The sequence below is a fragment of the Physeter macrocephalus genome, chromosome 4 (genome assembly GCF_002837175.3).
Source record: "Physeter macrocephalus isolate SW-GA chromosome 4, ASM283717v5, whole genome shotgun sequence".
Classification (NCBI taxonomy): Eukaryota; Metazoa; Chordata; class Mammalia; order Artiodactyla; family Physeteridae; genus Physeter; species Physeter macrocephalus.
In genome coordinates, this window is record NC_041217.1 from 101,568,991 (window position 1) to 101,593,832 (window position 24,842).

Here is a 24,842-nt window from a genome sequence, read left to right on the forward strand (position 1 = left end):
TTCTAGAAGTTACTAGTCATAGTTTCAGATTTTCCCTTTTAAAAAGGTTAATCTTCTGAAATTAAGACTTCCTAAAATCACTGATGTGACACTAATTGTGGCAAACATTCTCTTTCCATATTTTGAAATGCGATGAAGACACAGGTGCTCTCTGACTGATCAGGAACTCAAGCAGAAGCACGGGAAATGCTGACCAACCTGAGGCTAGATCAATCTATGTAGTATAGGGACAGTTCCTATGGATGCAGAGGCTAAGATGGTGTAAAAGCAAAGTCTGTGTAACATAGCTACTGTAGAACAAAGATTTAAAAACACAAATTATAACCTTAACTTAAATTCACTGTAAAGAATGTTAACTTTTTTGTCCTTTAAGAAAGCTTGAGAGAAACTAAAACTAGAATAAAATTTTCAAAACTGCTTTGCAAAAATTGTTGCCCAACACAGATGCTTCCATTTATGGAACCTGGTCATCTACTTTGTACTACCTGGAACTTAGCATATTCAAGAACAAAACCATTACATCTCTTTAGTTCACACAGCAGTAAGAGATAATACTATACACCTTAACTGACCATGAAAAGATTATTTTATTCCATGAAAATATTCTCAACAGAGAACACTATCTTAAACAAAGCATTTACATTAAGAAATCAACATGTGCACAAAAAGAGTAAAAATTACTGAAAAATTAAAGACTTCTTTTGGACAATTCACATGTTCAAATTTAAGAATGATTTAAACTGTGCAAGTACAAATGTCTTTCCTATTGTAATAACCCATACACAGGTTGCACTATTCCACGTGAGGGAACTTGCCTCCTACGGAAGCAAATCCTGCTTTAAGAAAAACAAACAGTAGCTTGAAAAGAACAGTTAGTCCTCACAAGAAAGCCTTAAACTTTGCCCTCTGTGGCTGCTGCCAAAAAGCACAAGCACCTCAGGCTTTGTACAGAAGACAAACACAGCCAGCTCACGTTTCCTCTTCATTGCTAACCTTTAAAATAAAAATAGCACTGGATCTGAAAACTACTTTATGTAGTCTGTCAGTACTGAATAATGTCACTTTATATAAATAACCCTGTAATGAGATTTAAAATCTAAAACTCATAGTTTACTAGCCTTAAAGGTAATACACTATCATGTCAGCTGTGTAACGGGCGTACTTGATCTTATGAAGGCATCGACTTTCACACAATTGTCATTCAGCTTTAGTATAACTGGTAGTACGATTCAAATAACACTGGGAAAAATTATTAAAGCAGTCACACGGTTTCTAAAATATTGCTTGAAATCCAACAATACACAGACAATTTCACGTTCTTTCTTCCTTCAAAACAGTAAAGAACCAAATTAATGAAGCTTCCATGTTACAAATATCCCCCCACCCACCTCCCTATTAAATGCCACTAAGAAATTAGTTAAGATACAAGTCATTAACAGAATCACAAATGCGAGGGAGGACAACATGAGCAACATAAGCATAGGGGCACTGATGACAATTATATTTACAAGTATAAACATACAGAAACTCCCATTTTACAAGGAAAAGTGCACATAGATCATTACAAAGTTTCACTAAATTGTATGTGGTTCAAATAAAATCATCACCTGGAAACAGACTATCATTGTAATAATTAAGTGAGAAAACAGTAACCCCAAATTAAAAGACAATGGGAGGGAGGTCCATAAAACTTCTCATAAAAACACTAAGTAAAATGGACTCAGACATGTCTTTAGTTTGATGCATAAATTTGAAGATGCACCAACAAACATGGTAGAGCTCTAAAAGCCACCTACCGAGGTTGTATCGGCAGCTATAGCAGCACTGCCGAGTTAATGGAGGTCGCACTGAGCTGACACATAAAGCCCTTTGTGGGATACTGTAGTGGTAGTGTTGGCAATCAGCAGATTTAGGCACTCTAGTTTAAGGCAGCGTTTGAATGGAAGCAGCTGACTTCTGACAACAGTCCTTTGTCTTGAGGTGGTGAGTATCTTCTGTGTTTATTATGCCAGGATTTCAGTGCTGACTATGGTTTCTTCCCAGACTGAGGTGCTGAAGATGTATCATGTTTCAAAGAGTTCTTTCAACTGGGCTGTAGGCTAGAGCAGAGATGTTTTTTCTTCTGATCATAAATACTTCAGGTTCACAAACTGCTTCTTCATAATGCCAAAACTGGAATGTTTTGCAGTGGGGAAGTTATAGCAGCGTACACAAATACTAGGATGGAAACATTAGCGCTGGAAATGTTTGACAAAGTGATTTGCACTACAAATGTAAAACAAAACAAAGGCTTTGACGAGAACAAGGGATTATAAAGACATGCCTGAAAAATCTAAACCCAATCACTCTAGACATGCAACAGGATGTTAAGCAAGCACAGAGGTGACGCAGGCAGACACTGACAAATGGCAAGGATTCTAACAGACAATGGGTCTAAAAGCCAATTAAAACAGAGCTGCGATGGATAGTCCTGTTTGGACAGTCAGATATGACAAACTTAAGGACAGCTCTGCATTCTTTCTGATTTGGATATCAGTAAAATAAATGGAAAAAAAGGTTAGCCATTGTTGGCTTTTTTTCCTTTATGTGACTAACTGTAATTGACAAGTTTAAGGGGTGGTATTACAATGATTTTTTTAAACAAGGTACGGAAATGCTAATGAAGTTAGTAAAATATAATCATGTCTGCATGCACTCATGCAACTTGCTTCTCTCACTCTCTCTGAGCCTGACAACTCTAATACCCTCCCCCCAAAAGCAGCTGCATGTAACCTCCTTCAACATCTTGCCCATTTCCTCAGAAACCCTCTTCAGGAACCTGCAGTCCAGGAGGAAAAAGAAAAGAACAATTACTGAAGACCTTTGGTAAGACCAAAAGGAGTGTTCAGTTTAAAGTGTCCATCCCAAATGTCTCTAAAATCATTTTATAGTCAGCTATTAAAAACACCAAAACATGTTGGAACATGAGCAAAATTAAGGACCAGTCTCTTAATTGCTTCCTCACTTTACTCCCCTACACAACTAGCACTGCACATGTCTTGATTATACAGTGTTTCCAACAAATGTTTATTAAAATTAATTGGAAAAAAAACTCCTAATAATTGACGATTCAGCTAAAATGAGGAAATGCCCTCAGTGATGGTAGAGATATATTCCTCCAACACAGTTAGTGAAAAAAGTCATTTTTCTTTCAAGCAAAATTTGCCAGTACTTCTCCTCCATGCAAGATTTCCTCTTAGTTTATTTAGAATCCACTTTCCTATGTATAATTGCTAAATGCTAGTATCACTAAAGTGGTACTTCTCAAAAAACATTTAAAGATGAAAAATACAAGCATTAATTTAGAAGAAAGCTTGTACATTATTGAAAATTACTAGAAAACCTGAAAATATCCTTGGGTCTCAAAAAAAAGCCATTTTATTCACTTAAAGAGCAAGACCAGGCCTGTTTATTTTGCATGTCTCTTGATTAGCCTACTACTAAAACAGATTATGTGTTAGGTGCCTGTTTTCTTCCTTTAGGAAACTGAAGTTGAGAATAAGGACAAAAAATGAAAATGATTACATTCGTATTTTATCCAATTAGCCAACTATTATTACATTTTTCCTAGAAACTGTAGCTACAATTTCAAACTCCTCGACCAAACCACTCTTTTGGGCATCAGCTTTTTATAGCAAGCATTTCAGAGCAGTTTTACTTGAGTTCACTACAGTCACTGTGTTTCCTGAAGCAAAGTGTAGAGGGGTAGGGAGCTTTCTATCCCTATCCCTCTACAGCATGCATTCCTGCCCAGTAGATTAAATTCTATGATTTATAAGGCAGAAAAACACAAATCCTTCACACAGACTTAAGCAGGACATAAAGCAAAAGGCATCAATTAGCTTCACATCAACATCACTCAAATGGTAAAGCGTCACGAGAACAGTTTCTTGTAATAGTCACATCTCTAAGACCGAGCCTACACTCAGCTCACACAGTGAACAATAAATCTTGGATGCCCTTTCAGCTTTCTTATGTTTTCCCACCCATTGACTGTGTTTTCATTTTGCTATTGTTCCTATGTCATACATGTTACAAAGCTGCCGGGTTAGTTTAGATGTAAGTTACTGCACCTTTACTGTTTTTCTCTAGAGTTACATCTATGTATGATGTGGGAACGTAGCCTTCTTCACCATTCTGTCTCCGAGCTCTTGTCCATCCATCACCCTTGTCCTCCTCAATAATGTATAGAACTTCACCTTCTTTCATTGCCAGAGTACCTTCATTATGTCCTAAATGAGAGTTTTCACAGCACAAGCATAATTTAAGTATAGCAATAATTTTGAATAAAAGTTACAAATACAACAAAAAACAACATGGAACCCTACTAGATTTCAATGTAATAGAACTATGAGCCCACTGACTCTCATTACCACCACTCTATGATGCTTTGTAGTTTACCCAACAGTTTCATATACTTACCTCATTTGAACTGCACAATAACCCGTGAGGCTGGCATTAACAGCAGCACCATGTAACAGATGAAGTATCTGAGCTACAACAACACTGTATGATTTGACAGGGTACACTAACTCCTATTTCACTATTCCAACTCCTTCCCAAAATTTGAGTCGCACTGCTATCTAGAAAATTCATGAAGTTCAAAATAGTAACAAGACAGTGAGAGGGTTAGAAGAAAGAAGGAAAGAATATAATTTGAGGAGCAAGCAGAGAAAAATACAGGTCAAACTCTGGTGATGGTAGAAGCAGAATGATCATATCCACAAAGCACAAACTTCCTTCAAAACTTCATCAGCCTCAGGCCTCTCTTTCTTCCCAATCCCTCAACCATTCCCAACCTGCTTAGCAGTAACAGTTTTCACAAATGAATATTTATATTTAACATAAGCTAAATCCTTCCTTTACTCCCTGTAGCAAATTATAGCAAGATCTTATTTAATACTATTTTCTCAGAATGAGCAGCAACTAAAAACTACCCAATTTAAAAACCAAAACAATGGATGGGTAGGGAAGGGCCTTCAATTCATATACCATTTTATAACAACTTCTTTGTAAGGGTGTTACTCTGCTCCTCTGTGAAATGAAGAAAACGATTTTTCAAAGTCCAAGAGAGGGAAGGGGTAACTAAAAACCTGTAAGAGAGGGCCACAATGCCTTCCTCCCCTTACAGTCTCTTCTCCAACTATCACAGGGGGAAGGATGGCATAGTCAGAGCTACCACGTTTCCTCCTTCCCTCACCTGAAAATATGGCCTACAGGGTCAGCATATGGTGGTGGCACTCAGCTATGCCATTTGCCTAGTACCTGCCACTCAATGTTAGCAAGTTACAAGGAAGAGCCTGAAGTGATATCTACCAGCCTTCCACTCTTTGGGTTGAGCTACATGCTCAAGCGGCTTCAACTTTGATGAGTACATCAAAGTTGGGAAATTCTGTATCAACCAAAGTTGATAATTAAATAATAATCTTTATTAGGATGCTGATAACATAGGTAATTTTCTTTCAATGTCATGTACGGAAGAAAAATCTCTATACCTGCAATGTAGTTAAAACAAAAATATTCACACTAATGAACTGGGATTATAATTTTCTGGCATGTATAGTTTTCTTATTTAGCTGTAAGGACACTACAGTGCATGACTCTGTATGTAGACTTTAAGGAACCAATTTTATCAATTACAGTGTATTAAGAAAATCATACCATCAAAAGGGTAGATAGCTTTGCAGTGTCCAATAGCAGGCAAGGGATCGTCATCTTCAAACTCATCATCAAACTCACTGTGGTGACCATGCTGTTGGGGTGGCCCACGGACTTCTTGGTTTGCATCATCAGTATAGCTTCCCTCAGGGCTATGAAACAAAATTATCTCTGATCAAGTACATGGGAACTTTTAATATTACCTTCAAGTTGATCTCCTCAGGATCAATTCAGAGAATCAAATAACCATGACACAGTTCTAAATTAAGTCTTCATTTTCTTAAATGTTGAAATCTGTGTGTGTGTGTGTGGCTTCTAATTCAAAATGCTTTTGTTGAATTTCCTGAAATTAAAAAATTAAAAGATTACAATGTTCTAGGCATATAACATGTATTCAGCAAGTATGTCTCATTATCACTGGGTCCAAAGATAAAATGGAAAATTGTCATGGACATTTGGTTTTTATCATCCTGGATTCATCACCCCCTCTTTTTGCAAGAAAACCCTAAAATTTCTTAGGGGACCCACCCAGACCCATGTTCAGTTCACAGGCTTCAGGTAGAGTTGCTCTGTCCTGGTTCCAGAGGGTCCATTCTTAGCACAGAACTTGTATGACCACAGTGAATAGTTCACTAGTAGGCATGTAACCCAGTAAGATATGAGAGATACACAAAGACTTTTGCTTGGAACTGTTCAGAGAAGCTCCCTTCCTTTTCCACTGGACGTGAACCTGGAGAAATATGAGTTTAAGAGCTTTGGAAGATCACCATATACAGCCTTTAAATGAAGCCAACACAGTGTAAGGCAAAACTGGAAGGTGGAGAGAAATGGAGTACTGAATATATCATCTGAGTTCCTAGATCAAGCTCTCCCTGAAGTCAGCCAATAAAATCCCTTTTCAGTTTAAGCCAGTATGGGTAGAGTATTCACCCTGTCACTGAAAACCAAAAGACTCCTAGTAAAATTAATTTCCAATTAATCAAGTTAAGAGGAAAGTTAGTAACTAAGAAAATCCCAGAAAGCAGGTAATCCAAAGGCATTTTTTCTGTAAATTTTTACTTCAAAAAGAGAAAAAGGGCTTCCCTGGTGGCACAGTGGTTGAGGGTACACCTGCTGATGCAGGGGACACGGGTTCGTGCCCCGGTCTGGGAAGATCCCACATGCCGCGGAGCGGCTGGGCCCGTGAGCCATGGCCGCTGAGCCTGCGCGTCCGGAGCCTGTGCTCCGCAATGGCAGAGGCCACAACAGTGAGAGGCCCGCGTACTGCAAAAAAAAAAAAAAAAAAAAAAAAAGAGAAAAAAATGTTGATTTTACTGAAGAATCAAATGACTGAATAAGATTTTAATAGTTTGCATGATGAGATTTAGCAGTACTTTCAGTATGCCTGGAAGCCAAGATCTTAATAACACAAACCAGAGGGACTAGATTATTTAAATCTAGGTTTTACCTAATAACAAAAACCAGTGTATTTGTGACTATCTCTTGATATATTAAGGATATATACTCTTTCAAAAAGTGATAATGGAGAGGAAGAGAAGGAGAAATTAACATTTGTCAAGCACATACTAGCACAGGTATTTTACTAGTAGGTGCTTTATGTACATTATTTCAGCGGTCCCCAACCTTTTTGGCACCAGGGACCGGTTTCGTGGAAGACAATTTATCCAGGGACCGGGGCGGGGGTGGGGGGACGGGATGGTTCAGGCGGTAATGAGAGTGATGGGGGCGGCAGATGAAGTGTTACTCACCTGCCCACCCGCCGCTCACCTCCTGCTGTGCACCACCCCTGCAGTTGGGGACCCCTACATTATTTCATTCATTACTAATAACCCTGTATGACAGGTATTTTAATCTTTATTTTATATTTTAGGAAACTGAGACTCAGGGAGCATTAAAAATGAACTGCTAAATGTGGAGGGGAGGGATAAATCAGGATCTTGGAATTAACATACACACACTACTATATATAAGACAGATAACCAACAAAGACCCACTATGTAGCACAGAGGACTCTAATCAATATTCTGTGATAAAGAATGAATATATGTATATGTATAACTGAATCACTTTGCTGTATACCTGAAACACACTGTAAATCAACCATAATCCAATAAAAATTTTTTTAAAATGAAATTGCTCAAATTACAATGTAATTAGATAGTAAACCAATATTTGATACTAGATCTCTCAAATTCTTCTCTAAGGTGAATCCAAATTTGTTGGATTTTATTATGAGGGGGGGAAAAAAACATTACCCAAAGGGAGAAAATGTCACAAATGGTATGAAAACATGGTCATTTAGTAAAATGTCTTTTGGAAGCTCTGATACAATTTAACAATATGAATTTTTTTCCTTCACAAAACTTTGAGTAATTTGACAGTTAAATTTTTCTTTGGCATAAGCTACCCAACTCCATCTAAACCTAAAGGCTATCTTCCCAGGCCTGGGGAGCCTATGCCTCTAGACTGCAGCTCCCAGAATTTTCCAAGTTCCTACCACTCTGTTTGTAGACACATTACAAACTAGAACTGAGCAGCAATATGAAATTTCATACTTCACCTTTAGCTATTATAAAGAAACAAAATTATTTAGGTTCAAAGATTGAGCTATTAAAAGCCAAATTTGTTAAATTAGGAAAAAAGAGAATTGTATGAAGTTTAGGACAAAACAGTGAGAAAAGTTTGGGGGAAAAGGAGGAAATACAAATAAAATGCAAAAAATAACCTTTCTCGTCCCTGTGTTACAAGGTGATTTATGTCACTGCTATGTCTTCTGTCTCCTCTTCCACCTGTTTTGCTTTCAACTTCAGACAGCCAAGCCTTAGGGAAAAAACAAAACTGAGCTCAATAAATATATATATATATTTTTTAAATTTATTTACTTTTTGTTTTATTTTCTATGTTTGGCTGTGTTGGGTCTTCATTGCTGTGAGTGGGCTTTCTCTAGTTGCAGCGAGTGGGGGCTACTCTTCGTTGCAGTGTGCAGGCTTCTCATTGCGGTGGCTTCTCTTGTTGCGGAGCACAGGCTCTAGGCGTGTGGGCTTCAGTACTTGTGGCTCACAGGCTCTAGAGCACCGGCTCAGTAGTTGTGGCACACGGGCTTAGCTGCTCTGAGGCATGTGGGATCTTCGCAGACCAGGGCTCGAACCTGTGTCCCCCGCATTGGCAGGCGGATTCTTAACCAATGCGCCACCAAGGAAGCCCAATGTATATATTTTAAAGCTCATAAAATATTCTACATTTAAAATGTGCTTTGGGTCTTTATAATTATGTAATTCTTAGAGAAGGGAAACCTTTATTTCAATTTGGTCAATGATCAACTTGACAGCTGATTAAAAAAATAGTACGTTTAGTTTTATATAAAGCTTTAAATAAGGAAAAAAACTTCAACGAGAGATTAATTCTAAAGATTATGATACCTGAACTTCCCTGGTGGCGCAGTGGTTAAGAAGCTGCCTGCCAATGCAGGGGACACAGGTTCAATTCCTGGTCCAGGAAGAGCCCACATGCCACAGAGCAACTAAGCCCGTGCACCACAACTACTGAGCCTGCGCTCTAGAGCCCATGAGCCACAACTATTGAGCCCGTGCGCCACAACTACTGAAGCCCATGTGCCCTAGAACCTGCACGTCGCAACTGAGGCAACGCGCTGCAACTACTGAAGCCTACGTGCTCTAGGGCCCGCATGCTGCAACTACTGAAGTCTGCGCCTACAGCTCGTGCTCCGCAAAAAGAGAAGCCACCGCAGTGAGAAGCCCGCGCACGGCAACAAAGAGTAGCCCCCACGCACCACAACTAGAGAAAGCCCTCGCGCAGCAACGAAGACCCCACTCAGCCAAAAGAAAAAGACAGGAAAAAAAAGAAAGATTATGGTACCTTACTTTTAGATCATAATGATACCTTACTTTTAGATTATGGTACCTTACTTTTAGATCATAATGATACCTTACTTTTAGATCATAAACCCTAAAATAAAATATTTGAAGATAATTCTAGCAAAATCCAATCTATCATAATGAAGTTTATAAAAATGAACTTATCTTAGACAACTGCTAAATAACAAATCTACCTCATTCTTGTGGATTTCCATTCGCAGGCGGTCAATGTTATTCATGGTCTCTGCTAATTTAGGCTGCAAACTCCCTGGGTCCCCCATTTGTGGATTTTTCTCATATACATCTTTCATTTTGTTGAGTGCTTCTCTGAAAATGAGCAGAAAGACATAAAATTAAACATTTACTTCACATGTTCCCAGATAAAAGAGTTTCATTTGATTCTGGGGACTCACATGCAGCCTAATCTTAAAAGTCATATCTCTTTAACTTTAATCAAGCATTACCTGATTAAAGATAATCTGCAAGAAGCTGATCATGTATATAGTTAGTAATTTATGGAGGCAGTCTTTTAAAACATTTAGAATTTTTAAAAAATGATTTCATTTCTCATTTCTTGCTTCCTAAATGAGATTATATATATTTAATCAAGGACTGAAAGAATATTCCTCAATATTGTTAAACTCATCATGTCCAAAATCAAACTCATCATATTCTCATCCAGACACATTATTCCACCGGTGTTCCTTATCTTAGTTCACAGCATCATCATCCTCCCACTCATCTATACCATCTTTAACTTGCCCCTCTCCCTCTAAATTCAAATCATTCATCCTCTTCACTTCTCTAATCATATCACTATAGATTATGCCTCAATTAGCTCTCCTTGGCTCTAACATCTGACATTACTAACACTCCTTAATACTCGTTTCTTTCTTGATTTCCTAGAGGTTACATTTTCTTTTCCCTTCCCTTCACCTGTCTCATTATTTCCCTCACTGGTTCCTTCTCTTCTGTTTATCCTTTAAATGTGTTACATAAAATCACAGAGATTTCTTCTCATCTCATCCTACAGTTCTCCTTTTTAAGGGTGATCTCTTAATGCTTTGTTTTTTCCAGTTTTATTGAGACAAAATTGACTATTTTAATATCACCTATCTTCAGATCATTCTCAAATATGAATCTCTTCAATCACTCATGTCAGAGTTTAAGCTCCAATTTTATCTTCAGTGTAATAGCAGATAGTAAGTTACCAATCCACTGTAATAACCCTTTATTCATCATATATAAATCTCTATATTCATTAAAACAAAATTGAACTAAAAGAAACTTTTTATAAAATTGAAAAAAAAATTAAAGCTACAAATGAATCTGAAGCTGTAAGTAATCAAACACTGTTTTCCAACATTCTTGCTGCAAACAAAATAATTATAGCCTCAGATTTCTATTGAGCTCAATTTATATACTAAAGCAAAATTAAAATTTATCAAAATATAAGAGGTAGTTAGTGTTGGTGAAACTACCCTTGATAATCATCAAACTATTTTGAAAATTTATGGAAGGCATAAATATATACTATTAGCATCCAATAAGTAATCTGCAACCTAAGAAACTCTCTAACATTTCATTTTAAAAATATGACAGAGCACAATTTTCCAAGTTTAGGACTGTATTTTTCCCTCAAAAGATATTTCAATTAGGATGTATAATTTTTAAGCCTTTTATACATCACGTTTAAACATATCATTCAAAGTAGACTCTAAAAGGAATAATGATGGCAGACAGAACTTAATGGGAAAATACTTTTGGTCTGATTCTTTTTGTAGTTCTCTGTTAAGTTCATCGATGCGCTGCTGCAGTTTTTTACGTCTCTGTTCTGGTGGCAGATGACTGAAATCTTCTAGTGCTGGGCCCTGAAAAGAGAATCTAAATAATTATAAAAGATATTTTCATGAAATTTTATTTCCAAAATATACTCACTATAAAGTAAGAATACATATCAATTTTAAGTTTCATTTCAAATTAGCCCCAAACACCTCCTTTTAAGAAAAAGAAATCTACATAGATATGTATGTGTATGTTAATTAAAACAATCGTATTGAAGAAAGCGCTCAGATGCCAGTCACTTTTTAAAAAATCATGAAATAGAATAGGTAAAAATATCAGCAGATACAGTTAATTGGTAATTACCAGCATAACATTATATTCAGGTCTCGGCAGAGTTAAAATAAATACAGATGAACCTTCTTACAGCAACAACAATGAAATGGAAACACGTAACATTTCTCACCTATACAAAGTATTTTTTATATAACATACTGCACCACATTCCCAAACCAAATCTATTGCCGTGATACTCAGGGTATTACAAATGTTCAGACTGAAAATATGAAAAGTTTATATAACTGAGTTAAACCAACTTACCTCATAAAGGCAAAATAACTAATGAAAAATATTTTAATATTACACAGTCTTTGAATGATTATATTTATTAAACCATTCATCAGAACTGTTAACATACTTGATCATTAAAAAATAAAAGGTAGAACTATCCACCAAGTGAAATGTAAGTAGAAATTACATTCCAATAAGGAATTTATTTTCAATTATCCTTTGTACAACCAAATTGCATACCTCAGTTGTTCTTGAAATAAAGATATAATCCAAAGAAAGATAAAATCCTTATTTAGGAAGGATGCTTAATGTCTGAAAATTTTTTAATGTTTTGATATTCAAGAAACTATATCATTTAAGAAACAGTTCTAGTATTTAGATGTAAATTGATTCAAATGATGTCTTTCTCCTCTTAAATGTTAATCATGTCATTGTTACCGTAGTTATCTTATTAGAGATTATACAACCAGACCAATGTTAGCAACTATTGATTCCATTTAACATGAGCCCATATTTATGTAAGATTTTACATACTCAAAAATTGTTGACAACTATTATTCTTCATTTTTCTCTTTAAAATGGGGACTTTTAAGAATATGCAATTCAATTTTTTAAGTGTTGCTGAAGTGAGCTCACACAACAAATGCATCCTTGCTCCTTGAACCACTGACTCCTATAACACATCTAAATAGCTTTATTTCACCATCTATAAGAGTGCTTCCCTTGCTTTTAAAAAAGATAAAACTCACTTTTTAGATAAGCCATGATCAAATGTAACACTTAATTCATAAGAAAATTTTTTGCAAATGGCCTGAACATTATGGACATTCAACAAGCCTGTCAAAGAAAAAAAAGGAGGACATCTTTTCTAAGTGGCTTTTGTTTTTTAATCTACCAGTCACCAGAAATAAAAATCTGTCAATCACCCAAATCTGACCTAAATAAACAAATGGCAAAATTTCCTACAAGATGCCTTTAAATTTAGTGGTCAATTATCAATGTAAGTTGTCAGATTTAATCTAATTTGGGGTACAGGTATATAATAGTTTGAAAACTATTATATTGTGCCTAAAGTAAAACTTTCTAATTTATATTTTTTAATTAAATGAAATGAAAAAACACATTTTAATATTGTTTTTTTGATAGTATTGTAATAAACTCAATTACCTACAAGTAAATCCTCCAGATTTCCACTTATCATTAATCGAACTTGTTCTCAAATTTATTAACAGCAGATAGCTAGGCACTTGCATTTTTAATATCCCATTTTGACATTATAACATATTCCTTTATAGAATATGAGAACTAAACTCACTCTATTTCCTATGGCTGTAAAGAAGACTCTGAGACATTTAAAAACCTCTCCTACTACATGGGAATTCATAAAAGGCCAAACTGCAATAGTCTGAAAAAGACTCATGTGTTTTCCAAAAAATGAGAAACTACATAAGCACCCAATAATTTTTACATTAGGTCTTCACAATGCAGTTCCATTAATTTGTTTGAAACATATGTATAAAGGAACATCACACACATGCGCAAGCACACATGCGCACACACACACAATATTTAAATTATTTGTGCTTTTATTCCCATTCATTAGTAGACAAGAAGAAAGCACTGACTCTCTAATGAAACTAGCAAGAAATCTTTCTTTCTTACATTTTGGAAAATCTAATGACTCGTGATAAACTGCAAATCAAACTTACATGATCTTTTTAAAGAGTGTTAAGAAAAATCATTTTTGTTTAATTTTTCTTTTGTAAAATAATAAACATTTGTTTTACCATGTAACTTTTAAAATGATGTTTAACTATAATTTCATTCTCTGTAACATGACAAAGACTCCACCCAATAACATTTAAGAACTTAATGAGTTACAGTTAACCACATTATTATTAAATTTTATGACATCAGAGGTACTGGCATGTGTTGGACTATGGATTAAATTATAAAAAGAAAAGACATACAAGGTAACATGTGGGGATGTACGTTACCACTTTGTTTTGAATTAAACAAAACAATGTTTTGTGATTATTTAATGTTGGCACAGTATATAGATCAGCACATAAGGCTTACCATCTTCACCGACCACTGAATAGTTCAATGGAAAACAGAAAGAAATGGTATATTATTCACATGAAACCATAATACAGAGATGCAATAACTTATTCTTTTTTTTTACAATATTAAAATAAATCATGTACATTTCACAATCCAAACAATTATGCCAGAAAAACAATTTTAACCACACTTTTGGGAAAGTAAATTACTTGCAAAAAAAAATATACACTGATGATAATGGGCAGATATTTTCCAAGTGCAACTGAAACTCTAAATAGTAATCACTCTATCAGTAAACACATATTTTCTTCTATAAAAAACAATTTTTACATAAGTGGATTTCACTTACATAGCTCTTCACTCTCAAAATACTAATATTTGAAAAGGTGAATATAAAAGATTTAATATTAGCCATTTTAAAGAAATATTAATGGAATACTTTTCCCAATGCATTAAACAAAACACGATTATCTGAATTATTATATTTCAAAATACTGTTTTGAATTTAAATATACCATGGGTCAGTAAGGGTAACATTTCTACTTTAGTTTTAAGGTGCTATTTTTAATGTACGGACACATTAAAAAACACACTATTATCAAAATGATAATGAGTCACCCAGATTCAAGTTTCCCATACATATTTGCTAATGGACACAAACATATGGGTTGAATTTTGCTTTGAAGATACAGCTTCCATTTTTCAGTTTTCATTCTGAAATCCATGTGCTCGAAAAATAACACTAAAAATACATAACTTCAATTTTTAGAAAACTGGTTAAAATTTATTCTTTCTGAAAATGTGAAATGACATAGCACAGAGTCCTCTCATATTGTGAATATATATATGCGTATTTATATATCACCCACGTTCTATGAGTTACCAGGATTCTGCAACTTGCACTGCATTTGCCTGTCATCCACACTAAACACACGTGTATACATGCACATGCGTGCGCACAAACACACTCACACACACATTGTGACCCATAATACTCAGCAGAGCTTTGAAAAGTTCATCTTCATATCCATTTCATTTGTTTAGCGGCCTCTAAAATTTTTACTTGTCCCTATTTTCTAAGTCATGATGTTTCAGAGAATATGGAGGATTTCAGGTAGAATTTCACATAAAAAATATAGATTTTAATAAATAGCTGACAAAAATATCTACCCTTTATCTCTGATGAACTGGCCATATATATTAATGGTTACGATGATAAGAAAAGATGACATACGCTATCCATTATCTTTCCAAATTACACTTAACATTCTTTAGACTGTCAGTAGTTTCAGGGAACAAAAACCACAACTTATTTTGCTATGACAAAATTCCTGGTAAGAAGATTAGAAGGTTTAAATTTTAAAAAGATATTTATGGTCTTCTATAAATATTATTAAAACAAAATCCATATAGATGGTAAAAAACAAAATAGGTAAAGCATTTGAATTTATCTTTTATGATAATCTCCACCAGCTATATTTCTGAGTGATACAAATTATTTTTTCAGCTTCTATATTAATAGTTTTAGAGAAAACAGTAATATAATTATAACTGAAATATCAAATGCTTCAGTTTTTAGCTAACCTATAGTTTTACTATCAATTAGAAAATAATTTCACAGTTCATTAATCTTAGATTTGGGGATATTAAAACTCAAGTTCTTTGTAAAATATTAGAAATATATTTTGTCTTTTTTTTAAGCAATTCACGTTCAATAGAGAAATACTATACTCTCATATGCAATTTTCATATCCCTATAACTAGAAAATTTCACATACCCACTATATCTTAATAAATACATAAGGGACCTAAAAAGGAAATCAGTCAGGCAATTCAAATTATTATGTGTATTTAATTTAAAGATAGGAAAATCCTGAGAACTGTATTCTGGATAAATAAAAGCTTAAAAAAATGACTCTAGAAGTCTATAAGATCATGAATAATTTTAAAAGAAAACATGGACTTGATACTGCTAGATAAATATACTTCTAAAAAAAAAAGAGTACCCAGTAAGCTCCAATGAAGTAGTTATAGAGTAAAAATTATTCATTTTTATATTAAGTAGTTAAGTTTGGGTGTGCACCAAATATCTATTTAAGGTTAGATCCTGATGTCACAGAAGGAAATTATAAACCCTCGTCCCTCAGAGAAAGTCTACCAGTACCACCATCATATTCAAAAACACTGGTCCAATATAACATTTCTCATATCCTTAAAGATAATGCAAACTGTATATAATAGGTTTCCTTAAGAATGAAAGAAAAAGAAATTATAAATTTTTAGAAAAGCCAAAAGCAGGTACTTAGGAAAAATGATGTAACAAATATAGCTCAAAACAAGAGTTTCTGCTTTGAATGGTACAACTCATCAGCTTTACGAAACCTTAAGACTTTGTAAGTTTAATGGACTTACATGGAAATCCATGTAAAAACACATAAACTGGCTTCTTAAAGCTTACCTTCTTCTTCTATACTGAGAAAATTCTTAAGTGGAAGAAAACATAATTTTGAAATAGTATCTAGTAAACTACCAGATACCAATCAAAATAGAAAGAAACTTCTCAATGCCAAGGTAATAAACTTTACTTCCTGCTCTATTCTCCAACTCTATTCTCTAGTTGGTCTGTCTGTCACATTTTCCGTCTTGCATACTGCTTTTTTCTTTGGCATGATAACTAATAATAAAAGTGGGATAGGGGTTTCCCTGGTGGCGCAGTGATTGAGGGTCCGCCTGCCGATGCAGGGGACACGGGTTCGTGCCCCGGTCCAGGAAGATCCCACATGCCGCGGATCTGCTGGGCCCGTGAGCCATGGCCGCTGAGCCTGCACATCCGGAGCCTGTGCTCCGCAACCGGAGAGGCCACAACAGTGAGAGGTCCGCGTACCACAAAAAAAAAAAAAAAAAAAAAAAAAAGTGGGACTGGCTGGACGTTAAGACCGGCACTCAGGGCACCGACACCAGAGTTCAGGCTGACTGTGGAAGCCCGGACAGCTATGTGCACTGACCGTGCTGAAGAGCTCGGCCGCCTGCTCCAGGAGGCCCACCAGGCCGCTCTCGGTGAGGTCGGCGTACCAAAAAAAAAAAAAAAAAAAGTGGGACCATTTTGGCCTTCTGGAACTAGCCACCCACCCCCCCCGCCAAATGTACTAATATTTTAAATTAAAGCAATATGTGGAAATACGAGAAATAATAACCCCGCAGATACTTTTAAGTTCTACAGTTATAAAATTCTACCGATAGATTTATTCAATAACAATGAAGATGGCACATACTTAAGCTTCTCTCTCCAGGGCTCACAGTTCTAACCGCCTAAACTTTTTTCAAAGAATTATATTTACTTCATATCCCTATGACTATACTGTGTAGGGTACTGTAACTGGGCCTGGTAGACTCAATAGGTAGGACACATACGTGATTACAAAAATATGGCTACTAGAAATTACTATTTGTAATTTCTCATGATTTATGCAAAAGCATAATATTCAATGAAGTCTAAGTCATCAAAGAGAAGAAAGATGGGAAGTAATTCTACTCTCATAGTTCAGGCAATAGAAATCCCAAGTATGATTTCTTAAAGTCTTTTAAACAAGTGATAAGAGCTTTGAAAAGTGATAACAGGCACCTATGGTGCTTGTAGGTATAATACAGACTCATTCACAGGGACTTTTCAAAATGTCATGAAATTAACCTATAATATCATTCACATACAGAATTAGAAAAGGTAGACACAAAGAAGTTCATGTCATTATAGGAAAAAAGGAAGTCCCAAAAAGAACATAATACACTAGGATATTTCTGCTGCATTACTGATACCGATTGTTTGTCATACTGTTTCAACGGAAATGTAAATAATAATGTAATCTTGCCCTAAATTAACATATCTTATCCACATGTGGCCAGAAGAGAAACTAAAGCAATTTGAAGAGAGAAAGGGCTACAAACAGTGAGAAACACACAGGCTAGACAGAGAAGGAAAAAGAAGAAAGAAATGAAAGGGAGAGAAGGAACAAAGGGAGAGAGGAAGGGAGGAGAAGCAGGAAAAGGGAAGGAAGAGAGGGATTGCAAGCAAGAGTGAGTCCAAGAGTGAGTGTATTGCTGTTAATGATTAGAGTTCTTATGACACTAATAGACTCTGAGTTCTTATCGGTGGGTTATCACACCTATGTTTTTTATATGTCCAAACAAATGCTCATACAAATCTCATAAATGTATCTAAATTATGAGCTATGAATATTACAAACACGGCCTTAAAATCAGATCATAAAAGAAATTAGCCTAACATAATGAAGTAACACTAATTTATCAGTAGTATAACAGTTATTGCTAAGAAACAATTTAATATTTGTTTTTTACTATTCTAAAACTTTTCATTTGCAGAGTATTTTTAGTTTTAAGTAAATGCCAAAGGCTAGCCTATTGGGGAAAAGAAAGGAAATATTTGGTAAAAAATACTTCCTGTAACAATTACTCAATACAAATTCCATATAACCATTACTCAATAATATCTAGTATTTTTATAGGCTTTACAACTTACAAAGTACTTTCTAATATATTATTTTAATTGATATACAATCTTGATATTTAACATGCCTATCTTTGATTTTTTATTTAACTATTGGAAATTGTGTTTTATGCTTCTGAAAGTAGGGCAATTAAAATTAAAATAGAACTTGATTTTTCTGCCAACAAAATAATATTTAGAAATTCGCAGAGGTCATCATTAGTGACAAATTATTACATGAGTAACTCCAGTGACAAATTACTGAAAGTCTTAAAAATGTAAATACATTACAAGACAATGGCGGACATATGACTTCACATAAACAACAACAACAAAAAAAATAGCTAATATGATTGTACCCAGCACCCTCTTTATAATACCATTCTTTTATGGGTGAGCATTTCAAATGTTATAAAGAGGAGTTGTTTTTAACTTGAGGGCAGCTATACTTAATTCTGTCGTGTTTTAAACTACATATATATAGGAGAGAGCCTTATAATGAGGGTGGAGAGTATTAAAAGCCACACTACACACACAATAGGCCATCATGCATTTTAACCCATTATTAAACTTACCCCTCTTTTGAGACTTCTGAAAGAAGGAATTCTGGGCTTCCCTGTTTTTATTTCATTCATACAATAATGCACGGGCTCAATGGAGAATGTGAGAAACTGGGACCCATTAGGAGTACTGGATGTGAATAAACTAGTAGGGGTTAAGGGTGGGGACTGTGGCTAATATGGAAATAAAGAAAGGAATCAATAAGCCAAATGTGCATAGCTTTTTTTCCTAAATGAAAATTCTATTTTTGGCAACATACTTTTTACAAAATATATCTCAAAGTTTTCTATAAAAATATTATAAGTTAACATAGCTTTGCCAAAACTGTCATTTTAAAAAGTCAAATTTACTTTTAAAAATGTACCACTTCATCACTTTTTTACAAGCTGACAGACTGAAAATATAGAGTATACAAATTATAAGGTTAGAGAGAGCAATATGACCTAGACAAAAAAATTCTCTTCTGATTTCTAGAATATTAGCACCACCTAGTTAGTTATACTTAACCTATAATACTTGTCAGAGATAAAGGCAGCAGCTACAGTTAAAGTTATCTAAATAGGCAGTCTATTAAAATAAGTTAAAATTGTAACTGATTATCATAAATAGGCAAAATAATTTCATTACGTTGTGGCTTTCCTCTCAAAACTGTTTCTATTTCATCCCTGTTGCACCTCTTTTTTTAAAAAAATTTCAGTATTCCTTGTTTTTCTAAGCTCTCCTAGCTACTCTGATCTGACTTTAAAAAAAGTCTCACCTCTCAACTTCTCAATGGGACAACATTATGAAAAGCATGAATAAAGCTTGAGTTAATTATAATTGTGCTTTTAAAGATATTTACAGGTATATTATAATGAGTAAAATTTTATCTACATTCGTATGTCAAGATCAGAAAAATGAATTAAAATAATCATGTATACTTTAATAAATACAGAACATCAGATTAAAAGTACATATCTATTCTCCTACTGATTATGACACTTTACAGTCATTAAATTGATAAGAAGATTAAGCACGCATCTATTCCATTTGCTCACCTACTGAGCTAAATTTATCTATCTAAAATAAACAGCACATCAAAAGATGGGTTTCAACAGGAGGTTAAGAGAGATTCTCTTAGTAAACTAGAGATTTTTTTAAACTTCAAAAAACACACGCATTGAGCCCTTCCCATTAAATATTCACATGGATGATAAAAATAACCTTATTAGTATCATCTATAAGACCTAATCTGACATTTTATTATTGCTGTGGTCAATTATTCATTCCAACTGAGAACTGCAATTTTTGTGATCTTAGAGCCAGATCATAATGATTCTGAAAAATATGAACTGAAACTACATACAAATGAAATTTCAAAAACATATAATTTAAGAGATGTTAACAACTTATTTAATATTTTTACTCATTTTTATATGGCAGCCAAATGTTAAATCCAGAAATAATTTTTACTATTAAGGTACAAAATTCTATGTTTCTACTAAGTGAAAAGTTAATTGAATCATTCAAATCAAAATATTTATTCTCTATTAATAGTAAACCATTATCCATTCAATACCTACATCATTTTAAATGACAAACTAAAACAAAATTATTAGCATAGAGGAAGGAATTTTATGACTTTTACCTTTGGCTTCTTTCCAAAGAGCCACAACTTGCCCTTGGCCTTTCCTACTGTGGTTTTGGCATCCACCTTCCCACTTTCCTGTTTGGATGCACTGATAGTCCCATCAGAAATGGTTCTATAAATATGCTGACTGTAATCTTCAAATGGAAAGTCTCCTGGAGGTTCAAATCCGGACTTAAAGGAGTCTACTACCATCTGAGAGTCCTATACACAAGAAATATGTTTTTTTTAAACCATTTCATTTGCTTATGATACCATATTAGCTTTCAAAACCCTTAACCTGTGTTAGAAAACAACAAATAAAAATTTAAAGAAAAAATTCTACAATACTTATTAAAGGTTTAAAATGAATAATTTCTTCCTGTGAATATGTAATAAACCATAAATATTTTAATTCCTATAGAAAAATAATTTACAAACTACTACTTTATTAATTTGTAATATTCACGGATGTTTTCACTCCATGGTTATTCTCAAGTAGAAATTCTAAGTTTTATAGGAAAAGGGTTTTCTGTTTTACAGGATGTCTCCAAAGAAGGTGACCTATGGAACAGAGGAAAGGGCATCTAATTGTAAAAGAGGGTAAGAGACAAGTAGAACACAACAGGGGAAGAACACACAACAGGGGAAAGGATAAATAAAATATATTAAAGACATACGAGGGAATGTTAACAGAGCAATGAAAAAAGATCTCACAAACAATACTGAGTGCAAAAAGTAACTCTGCAACAAAGTTTAGCACCATTTACCCAAAACTTTAAAACTCACATAAGTATTATATATTGATTTTGGACATACATACCTCTATCTGAATGTTCTATTGACACCTTAAACTCATTATTTGCAAACAGAATACTTTATCTCTACAAACTCCTCCCCCACCCCTACCCTAACCACCTCTCCTCTTTTATACCCCATTTCTGTTGGTAGTACATGTTGCCTATCATTTAGTCAAAAGTCATCCTTAGGTCATACTTTACTTTTTTTTTTGTCACTAATGCCACCCCCACCAATCATCTGCTAAAGGGTAAGAAGAGGGAGAGAGGAGGAGGACCTAACTATATTTGTAACCTTGGATGCAGCTATACCAAAATATAAATGTATGTTTGAATTCCCAAAGAACCCCAAAATCTTCTTTCCTTTTTTAAATTTAAGTCAGAATTTGTTACAGGAAAGACCTTCACTCATATAAAACCAACTTGCCATGAAGACTAAAATACGTAGTACATATTTGGCACTCCCCAAACACTGTTTCTCTTCTCTTCCTTTTCCCTCATATCCTCATTTTCTTTTAGCCTTAGCTTCTCAGTCACTAAATCAACGTTTACTGAAAAATGACCAGGTACAAGACCTTTTCTAGACCTTAATCAAGATATAATGTGATTAGATTTATTTCTTCAAGAGGAGCAGGGCTTCTTGAAGGCAGTACCTTCTACTCATAATGCCCTCCTCCTCTTCTCATGAGCCATCATTCCATACACTACTCAGGCTTCAAAATGCAGCTCAAGTGCTAACTCCTGTGGTTACAAGCAACTCTTACAACTCTAGATCTGACCATTTCCTTCTTTAAACTTTCACTAGACTAACAGTATCATATAGTTTGTAACATACAGTTCATAGGTTAGTTATACTCTTGGAGTAGAACTGAAAAATTAGTGGGGAAAGGAAAGAGAAGCATTAGAACGCTTTCCTTTTAAACAATTAGAATTTTAGTGTTTAGAATGATCCTTACAGCCCAAAGGAGTCTGGCAATAAGTTACTTCTACAGAATATAACAAAATCAGCTAACCATCAATTACTTCCCCCCTTTCCCAATTCATTTCACTAACTTAAACCAAATATATTATTCAAATTAATTATAAAACACTTACTCTTCTTTCGTCAACTGATTTTGCTGCAAGAATCATTCCTTCCAAACACTTTGAAATGATAGGAATAACTTTGCGTTCTGAGTCTGCAAATCCTCTGTAACACTCACTGAGTTTAATAGTCCTTCGTTCATCCATTTCTTGTAGTTGCTAATAATTAGGAATTTTTAAAAAAAAAAGGAAAACTGAATTTTCTTTTCATTCTGAAGCAGCCCCCTTCCAAAAAAAAACCCCACAAAGATTCTACCCTAACAGTTACACTGTTGTAAATACCTTTTAACAAGTGCTACAGACTTAAAGTACTTAAAACTTGAGGTCTGTGAAGTAGCAAAAAAAAAAAAGGCTTTTAGTATATCCTAAAACCAGGTGACAACAGTTTTCTAGACTTCTAAGGGACCCACTTACAGCCTACCAGATCTCTGCCTCATACAACCTCTACCTTTCATTCTTCAGTCAGAGCAGTTATTATTGTTTATGCTTCTAGGAAAAGTTTCACTTTAACACAGAATTTTGACACATTTTTTTTCCTTTTTAAGCAACTGGCATAAAACATATACAAGTGTGAGCATTCTAAACCCTTTAGTTAGTTCAGAACATTTTGGTAAGATCTGACTGGACCAAGAATCCACAGTTGACCGCATACCAACGGGTACCCAAACCTACCACATTCTACAGCTCAAAGTGACTATCGAAAGGCTGGAGACACAAGAGGAAAAACAAGAAGCCACAAGGTCAAAGTGATACATGTATGGAATCCCTACAATTCAAAAATTCATTGGCACATGCCACTAAGAATTATGCCAGGACACAATTATGCCAAATAACTTAAAGGCATTTTTTGACACTTCTTATTTGTCAACAATGACATTTCTTTCTCAAAGGAAGCAACTACACTGCTCAAGTCCCCTAGCTCCCAAAGCTTTCATACTACTTTTTTCTCTTTACTTCCCAAAGCCTGGGAATTTATTTTTTGAGACCTGCATTTTCACAGAAGAACTGTGCCCAGCATCACAAAGTGGCAAGACTGCTCCATAGCAAAGTACAAACAAAAGGATCAAGCCCCAAAACACAGAAAAGCAGTGGATCTCCAAGTTAAGGTCTCCCCAGAATAAGAAGGCATAGCTGGTAAATTTAGAAAAGCACCACAGAGTGAGGACAGGCTGACTAGACGCTCTGGATTAAATGACTGAAATCTGATACCCTCTCTAGTCCACCACCTCTCACTATGCTTCCTTCGTACTTCTAACTTGCCTCCAAGGAAAAAAAGGTGTATTTGGACTGCTCTCCCAGGTACTACTGTTTTCAACACTGTCTCACTAAATCCCTTTTCTCTAATTTCTCTTATTTCTAGAATAGGCGGTAACATAATTTAACCTCTGGGGTCTTTACCTGAGGGCCGTTTGGCAATTAGTATCATCAAATGATGATGTATGGGATTTATAAGCCTGAATTACATTTATGATCTGGCAGCTGGGAAGATAAGCAGGCAAGAACCAGGCTAGCAAATGCATTTCTTAGGATTTATTTCTGCCACCTGGACTAATGCCAATGATTCTGTTATTGTGTCAAAAAGCTATATCCAAATTCTAAGTGAGCAGACTACAATACACAATTCCAATGAATTCTCCCATCTCATAATACTTAATAATGTAGTATTTAAATTTATCTAGAAAATGTCATTGTTTTAGTGAACTGTTTAATATACTACTAATAAATCTGTAGAAAAATCTGTGATTTCAAAGTCAAAAACAAATCTACTTTTCACATCTATAATCATAAATTTCTTATCACCAATCTTGATGACTAGTGAATCCAGAAACATTCTGATTGATGCCTGAAATTTTAAAGTTTTACATTTAAAGACTAGCTCTTCCGTATGTAAAATTAGGTTAATTTCACATCTCTAAATTTTACCTTGTAAATCTGAGGAATCACTACGTAGAAATGTTTGTGCTGTTCTCCATTGAAGTTCTGTAATTGTGCAGCATATTCATTCTTATTTTCATCAGCCATATGTGTACGTAGATTCAACTGCTGTTTAGCCTAGAGGCAAATTGGTCCAAATCATCACCAACGACAAGACGAGCAACAAAATCACAGCTAATTCACTTTTCTAGAAGTTATACTAAAACGAGACTTTTTCTAACTACTGATATCATTTAAAAGTAAAGGAGAGGCTTACAGATCTATGGCCAGTCTCCCTGTTGCAATATTCCCTTTCTCTTACTGCAATAATAAATCCTCCCCCTTACAATAATCCATTAAAATAAAGTTTCTCCTTAACAAATTCAGATTTT

At 34.7% G+C, this 24,842-nt stretch overlaps 1 protein-coding gene across 6 annotated transcripts in view; it reads right to left on the reverse strand.

Annotated features, from left to right (window-relative positions):
* Positions 1–570: 570 nt before the first annotated feature.
* FNBP1L (formin binding protein 1 like) overlaps positions 571–24,842 on the reverse strand; it is a 128,275-nt gene continuing 104,003 nt past the window's right edge. For 3 of the 6 annotated variants that reach the window (XM_028489117.2, XM_028489113.2, XM_028489116.2), the window contains 9 exons: positions 24,460–24,588; positions 22,549–22,695; positions 20,678–20,881; positions 19,065–19,223; positions 11,334–11,443; positions 9,767–9,899; positions 8,423–8,517; positions 5,701–5,849; positions 571–4,271 (listed from right to left, as the gene is read on the reverse strand). In XM_028489117.2, coding sequence (XP_028344918.1) covers positions 4,093–4,271; positions 5,701–5,849; positions 8,423–8,517; positions 9,767–9,899; positions 11,334–11,443; positions 19,065–19,223; positions 20,678–20,881; positions 22,549–22,695; positions 24,460–24,588 — 1,305 coding nt within the window. In that variant the 3' untranslated portion in view covers positions 571–4,092. The remainder of the gene's footprint in view (positions 4,272–5,700; positions 5,850–8,422; positions 8,518–9,766; positions 9,900–11,333; positions 11,444–19,064; positions 19,224–20,677; positions 20,882–22,548; positions 22,696–24,459; positions 24,589–24,842) is intronic. The other 3 variants (XM_028489115.2, XM_028489114.2, XM_024119874.2) reach the window with 3 other exon arrangements.